Source organism: Pagrus pagrus, assembly GCF_965226575.1.
Source record: "Pagrus pagrus genome assembly, chromosome: 7".
Lineage (NCBI taxonomy): Eukaryota > Metazoa > Chordata > Actinopteri > Spariformes > Sparidae > Pagrus > Pagrus pagrus.
The window spans coordinates 26,689,499-26,697,732 of record NC_140191.1 but is presented as its reverse complement, the minus strand read 5'-3'; the positions used below and the strand labels follow the sequence as shown (position 1 = coordinate 26,697,732).

At 40.5% G+C, this 8,234-nt stretch overlaps 1 protein-coding gene across 1 annotated transcript in view; it reads left to right on the top strand.

The window, feature by feature from the left end:
- Nucleotides 1-533: 533 nt before the first annotated feature.
- The window catches only part of LOC311260150 (neuroendocrine convertase 2-like), a gene marked incomplete at its 3' end in the record, with an annotated part of 183,894 nt that continues 176,193 nt past the window's right edge, over nt 534-8,234 (top strand). Inside the window, exons 1-2 of the mRNA XM_084357664.1 lie at nt 534-722; nt 6,282-6,457. Coding sequence (XP_084213790.1) covers nt 6,287-6,457 — 171 coding nt within the window. The 5' untranslated portion in view covers nt 534-722; nt 6,282-6,286. The remainder of the gene's footprint in view (nt 723-6,281; nt 6,458-8,234) is intronic.

The window sequence follows — 8,234 nt, the reverse complement described above, 5'->3', positions numbered from 1 at the left end:
GTGACCTCAATTAATTTAATGGGTTAAAAAATGTGTAGCCTATTAACTGTCATTTGAAGTTCCATACGTGGTTAAATGTACATTAAAGATGTCAGACATAGACTTTAGAAGAAACACACGCGACGAATACCGCTCTGAATGCCTGAATTATTATCATTAAAACATCCTTTAGCATTCACTTTGGTTGCTAATGAAGGGCTCTCATGCACCGAACCAGAGCACCTGCTACACGCCATGGCTTTTCTAATAGGCTATGTCAAAGTGACTTCTTGTCCCCCTCAGTCTCACTGCAGGGGTCCCGCCCAAATTAATACAAAATAATGCAGCCGTTTAAGCAGTGTTTTATCCACGCTAACCCTAATTTCCATATGCAGATCGGTCTCTCCCTACAGTCCCTCTCGCCATCACACCATTTCTTGCATTCTAATGCATTCTCACATCTTTTTCAAAATCCCCCCTTCCGCCACTCGCCGTGGATGTGCTCGTTTTTGTCGACTTACACTTCGTTATTCCTGCACATTTGGCGTGTCAAGTGAGGAGATGCACGATAGATGCGGTGTTTTGCATGCTCTGCTTTGCACGTTTTATTACCAGGAGTCAGTGGAGACAATAAAAATGGACGCGTCGGGAGATCCTTTTTCTTTACGATGCATCGACCTCCCGCTCTGCTTTCAACAGGAGGCAGTCCGTCTGTGTGGAGGCTCTGTCGCTGGATGGGAAAGGTAAATGCTTTTTTTTTTTTTTTCTGTTCCTGCGCTATAAACCCATTCAATCCTATCAAGGCGCTGTAGTACAGGGAGGGAGTGAGATTTGAACCTGTTTCACGCCCCCCTCCTCTCTCCATCAGATGTAGTCTCGTCTCCAGGTTTTTGATGCACTGGTCCAGGTTGAAAGATTTGGACTGACAATTGATATCTGGAAACTTCATTCAGATCATTCTCTGGATGGATGCACCTAGTAGTAATCCACCTCACCATTCTTAATATCACCAAAATATGAATGGATTTGATGCCTATGATGGGTGAAGTGGGGCTTTAAGGTAACCTGGTGTTGTGATTACATACAGCCCTTTGAGGCTTGCTGGTAAACTTAATGTGTTGTCCAGGCATACAGTAGCTACCATATAGGTGACTACCTACAGACTGCTGCAGCAGCAACATCTGTTGAACCCCCCCCCCCCCGAAATTAAATGATAGTCAAGCTCATACAGCCACACAGGGGCATGCAGAAAACCTGGGCCTGGTTGTTTAACTATTAGTTGCTCTCTGTTGAGCACTGACACTGTCAAAAATGGAGTAAAAGGATCACACTTTACAAAAGTTCGTAACAAGGAAGAACTGTGTGGTCAGTTAGCTTACCTGACAATACTGGGAGCTAAACACAGCTCTTTCAGCTCACTGCCTAGCTGCAACTTTCTTCATAGAACTACACCAGCCAGTAAAAGTCTTGTTTATCTTCTGATTGGATGACTTTGAAAACGATAAATTTGCTGAGGTTAAATCCAAAAATGCCGTTAATTGTCCAGCCCTAAAAGGTGTAACAAAGCTAACTCTCATAGTCAGTCTGAACTCGCCCACCAAGCCATGAGTTGAGGCCCTTCTCCTCAAATAACTAATAACACCTATGTACATGTATCACCGTTCTTCGGCCCCTCATCCCTGACCTACAGGAGGGTCATACTGTATGTTATGGTCACCTGCAGAACAGCTGCTGGTTGGGATTTGTGCCACATTTCTGCAATATCCAGACAGTAAAAATTGGGGAAACCTCCCTTCATTGTAACTTGGGAGCGTCCATGCATTATTTCAAGTACAGCTGTCGCCAACAGTTATTCTTGATTAATGGATCAATCTTAAAATGTCAAAAAATTGTCATAAATGCTCATCACAATTTCCAAGAGCCCAAACTGACGTCTTCCCATAGCTCCTTTTTCAAACCAACCGTCCATTTACTATTATAAATGACAAAGAAAAGCAGCAAATCTTTACATTTAAGAGACTGTGACCAGCCAATGTTCGACGTTTTTGAATGAAAAATGACTGAAACGATTAATCAATGAAGAAAATAGTTGGGAATTAATTTTCTTTTAACCAATTAATTGATGAATTGTTGCAGCTCTATTTCCAAAATGGTTTCCCCTGCTGCTTACCATGCAGTCACACAGATAAAAGCCTTAAGTAGATCCTTTTGCTTTAACAAATGTAATAAGTGAAACCAGATATGATGCAAACAATGAATGCCTCCTTTTGACACAGATGAATCAATCCCATAAGTGTTAATATTTGATTTGATTTAGATGTTACTGCCATCAATGGTGGTCCTGCAGCCATTTTGCAACTGGTTTGTTGACTCTACCGTAGTTCTTTTCACCGGTTGGGAAATATTGTTTATTGTTTGCTGACCTGAACTGTTATTCTGACCTGGCTGCTTGTAATTATCTGAACAATATGGCATGGATGCAGCATTAGTGCCTTGCTCAAGGAGACTTCCACATTGCAGTGTAACTCAGTCTGGTACTTGACTGTTGCAAACAAAAACAATTTGGTCAGAGATGTTAGAACAACAATTATTTAACAAATTATACAATGCTGAAAAAAATCATTACAGGCACTGTTCAATGGTGCTGTACAGGAGACCGCAATATATTATATCACATTGAACATCCCTTCCACATAATTCCTCCTGGACAACACTATAGAACACATTTGGTAAACAAAAAGATGTATAAGAACGATAAAATAACAATATTATAAAAAAACCAAATGAAAATATCCCCATGTCAGGAAATTTTAATTACTTGTATCAACTTTTACACATTGCTAATGATCGATGATGCCTGTATAAGAAATGATAATAACAAACACAGTAAAACCATAAAGATGTGTTGTTTTTTACTGTTTATTGTCTATTTTTGACTGCTTGCTAACAAGGAGATGTGGACTCCAGTGGGGCCCCATGCCCTTCTATATTGCATAGTGAACACTACTAAAATGATATTTTACAGTTGTCAGACACTGAAAATAGCCATGGTATTTAAGTTTGCCTTAAAAACAGCCACCTCTAAGTTTGGCTGGAGTAATAATCTGGACATTGTAAAATAATGTTATCCTGTGACCGGTAGTTTGACCTCTGGAAATCCCGTACGATACAATTCCACCATTAACTCCCCCCTCTTTAAGGAGTGTAGTCAGAGGCCTGTAATGACTTTGCATAATGAGTTACATTCTCTTTTTTCATTGGGTCTGCTTTCTAAAAGATCTCTGTATTGTACAGGGGAGAGTAGCTAGTCCCTTTTATCTCCAGAAAAAAACCCTTGTGGCTACAGTTTGATCAATTAAACTCCTGAAAGGCCCCCCTCCTCCTTTCATTCCACTGCCTGAGAGGAATATAAAGTTATCAGTCTTCCCAAGCGATATGAGGACGGAAATAAGTAGTTTGTCTATAAAAATGTCCAGGTACTTTATCAGCGTCCCAGTAGGCCCAGAGGCCCTGACACTGTTCAATGTGGCTCTCCTGTACTCCAGTCTCATGTGCGCTCCCTCTCTCCCTCCCTCGCTCCCTGTCTACTTCATCTCTGCCCGAGGCCCGCTCCTCGCTGGGTGGGGTGTGTGCTGCCGGCCCTGCACCTCAGTGGGATTGACTGGGGCCCGGGCCCCAAGTGAGGTTATCGATTTCAATCAGTGGCTTGAGAGATTGGAGCTGAATGGTGCTGTAGACTTTAAACGGTGGTCAGCTGCACTGTTTGTTGTTTGGGGCGAAACTGCTGCAGGAGGAGGCATTTGGCTTTTGAAGAGAAGTCAGATAAACATACAAACAGAATTATATAGAGAGTGAGAGATCTTAATCTTCTGGTTTGGAGTTTTACTGAATGTTACTGGGTATATTTTGGCAGTAAAATGGCCCAAAAAGATGCAAAAAGTACAGCGACTGCAGACATCACGTTCCATATTCACAAGCATTAGATACAGAGTTAGAACAATTATTATTATAATCATTTAATCTATTATTTTATCAATGAAGCAATCAATTAATTATTTGTTTGGTTTGTAATAGACCGGCACAATATTGTCTATATATTGTAACATACAGGAACTTCCTCCAGATAGTTTGAATAGCTCAATTTGGAAAGAGCAAATCTATCTAGGATGACTGGGGTGATTTTATGAAAACACCACAGCAGGCCTTGCTTTGTTTGATATGTTGATCAAGACTGACTGTGGTTCGCTGTGCATGCAGAGCCTGCACGTCACTCAAAAGCAACAAACTGCCATGTATCCACAAACCCTTAAACCCAGACTAAATTATGTAATAGTAGACAGACATCTCTTGTGAGTTAGTCAAGGGAAATGATACATTGAAATGAAATGAGAGCTTTTGTATCAAGCAGCAAATAAGTTGTTGTTTGTGTTAGTTTGCCTTATTTGACATTGCACATCCTGCGATGTGACCATTTGAGCATTGTGTTTTAGCTGCTGAAACGATATATTGTGCATCCCTAGTTTTTAAAAATGCAACGATTAATCAATTAATTGATGAGTTGCCAACCAATAAATTAATTGCCAACTATTTTGATAATTGATTAATCAATGTGAGTTATTTTTCAAGAAAAAAAGTCCAGACTCTCTGATTCCAGCTTCTTAAATGTGAATATTTCCTGGTTCTTTACTCCTCTATGACAGGAAACGTAATATCTTTGGGCTGTGGACAAAACAAGACATTTCAGGAAATCATCTTGGGCTTTAGCAAAGACTAATCAACATTTTTCACAATTAAAAGGTGACTTAAACTACAACTACAATCAAAGTAATTGGCTACTAATTGATTAATAGACTAACAGTTGCAGCTCTAATAAGATGCAGCTTTGTTGTTTGTTTTTAGGATCTGTGTGTATGGGCTATAGACAACATGTGGGAAACAACTGATCAAATACAACAGTTTACATAATTGCTTTTCTAATTACTTTAAATAGAAACTATATATATATATATATTATATATAACCGTTCCAACTTCATGGATCAACAGCTAGTTATGTAATCAGGGAGAAAGTAGGAGTTAAAGTAATGTTCTTCAATAAAAGTGCATTGGGTGTTTTTTCTTATTGAGTAGATACTGAGAAGAGTGAGGTGACAACTTTTAGTTCCATCATCGTTCACAGGAAAGTGCAGGCATAAAGAAAACCCTGATAAAGTTCCTGTTTTGCTTAAAGAGGGAAGTTAGTTCACACAATGAGAGCGCCGCTGTTTTTCTGCTCTCAGAAGCATTTGCATCAAGGCCAGGAGATTAAACGTGTGGGTTGGGAACTGGAGAGAGTGCGTTGTCTCGCTTGGGGCCCCCGATGCCAGAGTTCTAGCTTTCATCGCACTGGGTGAAAGATTTCTCCTGGACGTTTCACTCTCTGTGGCTACAGGTGGGTGGTTCACATGCTGTAGGTGGCAGCCACTGTGGATTTCATGCAAAAGTACAGAGGAGGTGGCTGTGGGCAAATTGTTTCACAATTGCCAATGTTCAATACTTTGCGCTGAGATGCTGAATCCCACACTCTATAAACTCATTTGTGTGGTTAGATGGTATTTGGAGTGTTATGGTAATATTTGAAAACCGTAGGTGTTTGTGTTTTTCTAATATAGATATTTCTCATGTCAGTTTTTAGACTTTATTATTAAGAACCAATGGAGAGAGAGCATATCCAGTGGGACACTAAATACTGTTGCATGTTAGTTTACAAAAGGAAAATGATGTCTGACGCAAAGTAGAAACAATTAATCGGCAACTATTTTGATTAGGCTATTTTAGTGATTGCAGTCTTTATTCACGCCAAGCGTTTGCTGTTTCCTGCTTCTCAAATGTGAAAATGTGATTATTTGCCTTGTTATATATGATAGTTAATTGAATATCTTTGGGTTTTGAATTGTTGATTGGATAAAACAAGCTATATGAATGCATCATGTTGGACCTTTTCCACTATTTTCTGACTTTTTAATAAACAAAACAATTAACCAGTTAATTGGCAGGTTAACCTGAAATTAAATCATCGTTAGTTGCAGCCCTACTGCCATGCTTTTCTGCACTGTGTCATGCTTATTCTCAGTGTTGTGGAAGGTTTCATTTTACACTTGTTTTACTCAGAAACACACTCAAACACAATTATGCAATACTGCAAGATGGGCTAAGACTGAGGTGTCCTAAAACACACCTAATTGACATAAATTTGTAAAAAGTTTTGTAAGTGCATCTTTTCTTTGCTGTTTAAAAGTCATTTTCTGAATGCTCTTTTCAAAGGCTCGATGTTCAGGGCAGTTGTGCTGGTGCTTGGCTGCCTGCTGCAGAGGAAACTAGTGACCACAGAGGGGCATCGTGGGACCAACCGCCATGTCTTCTATGCAGTGCAAATGGATGGAGGCATCAGAGCAGCCAGAGCTCTGGCCGAGCAGCACACACTGGAGTTCATACAACGGGTCAGTGCATGTTTTAAACCCCTGTCGCTGCCTCCACCTGTGGGCCTGCAGTTTTGCATTTTCTACATCCGGTCATTGAAGGCAGTTTTTCAAGAGCTGCTGAAGTGCTGACTTCTGCTTCCCATTTGAGGGACTGTCATCAAATTACAGCAGCGTTTTTGAAAATGTCTTATCTGATCAAAGACACACCGAGTAGGCTGTCCACACAGTGACACACACACACAAAAAGACACATAGATGCACCCAGAAAGGCACACATATACACACACTTCATCCAGCCGACCTTAGTTTACAGTGAGAACCTCCTATATGTGGAATAGGCTCCAGTTGAACGTCTTTGGAGATGATTGGGTCTATTTGCCTGGGTTTTAATCTGTCATGCTGAAATCTTTCCATTTGTCAGAAGACTAGATGTGATTTATCCACATCAATACTTTAAAGGTTACTTTGGTTGTTGAGTCTGAAAGTGTGTCAGCTCCCTCAGAAAATGCAATGAGAAATAAGGGCTCGGAGCAGGTCTGGGTGAGGTGGAGTACAGTAGTTCTGCTTTTTTTTGCGAGAGCGAGTTCAAAGAGGCGGTTCAACGGCATGAGATATTTTGAAATGAACTTCTTGTGATTCTCTTTTATGAAAGATTCACAATCAGAAAGATTTAAAAAGTAAGAGCCCTTATGAATTGACATCCATTCCTGCTGTGCTCTATTATATTCAGGATGTTAAAAGGGATTCTTTTATTTAACTTTCCCTTTTCAAACACAAAGACCGACTAATCAACACAGATTCCCTGGATAAAATGTGCTGTTTGATTAAAAACATTGTGTAAGCAATTCATCATTACAGATGGTGAAGCATACAGATACGTTCAAGTGCCTGACACAGATGATCCCTAACATGCATTAAATTACATATGGGCAGTCCTTATTTAAAGAGTTAAAGCAAATAGCTGATATCTTGTAATCCTGATATGACGTCTTTCATTTTCAGAGATCTGTTGGGTCGCCAACCGTCCTTCATTTTAAAGTTTGACTTATGATATTCTCCCTGGTCTTGTATGGGATCCCCCTCCTACAATATAATTAGTTACAGATAGAGCCCTACAGATGACAAATATGGAAAAACATTACATCACACCTCATCGCCAAGAGTTGCCCTAAAAGGCTTAACTTGCGCTTAATTTATTTAAAACGTATTACACTTTGTTCTGTGGGGGCAGATGCACATTCCTCCATCGATTTTGATCACGGCAGACAATCAAAAAACTGTGATTTGAAGTTATTGATAAGTGATACTGGAGGCGTGTGTGTGCGTGTTTCGACATTATTGATAAGAGTTCGGGGGAGTGTCCGCTGGCCTGGTGTGAGGCTGTGTGCAGCGTTGGCTCTGGGGAACGGGGACGCAAGCTCATTTCAACCTTGGCCCCGCTGCCTCTGCCTCTACTGCTGCTGCTGCTGCTGCCTGGATCATGAATAAAACATCTCTTTGACCTTTATCAGGAGAGTATTGGACAGTCCACCCCCGTCTGTCTTCCTCTCCCCCCGTCTCTCTCTCTCTCTCATTGTCACTCATGTATGCACACAAACACCTCTGCCTCTTCCTGCATTGTTTTGTGCTCTTTTATACGCCACTGATAGTCCCTCCCTGGAGCGACCACTTGAAATGACCAAATCAAAAGAAAAAATACTTTCAAATATACATGAGCAACACCCAATTTATGAAAACACACGGTGCAGTTTATATTCTGGTTTAACTCTGTGAGATGGGGAAACAATCCTGTAGA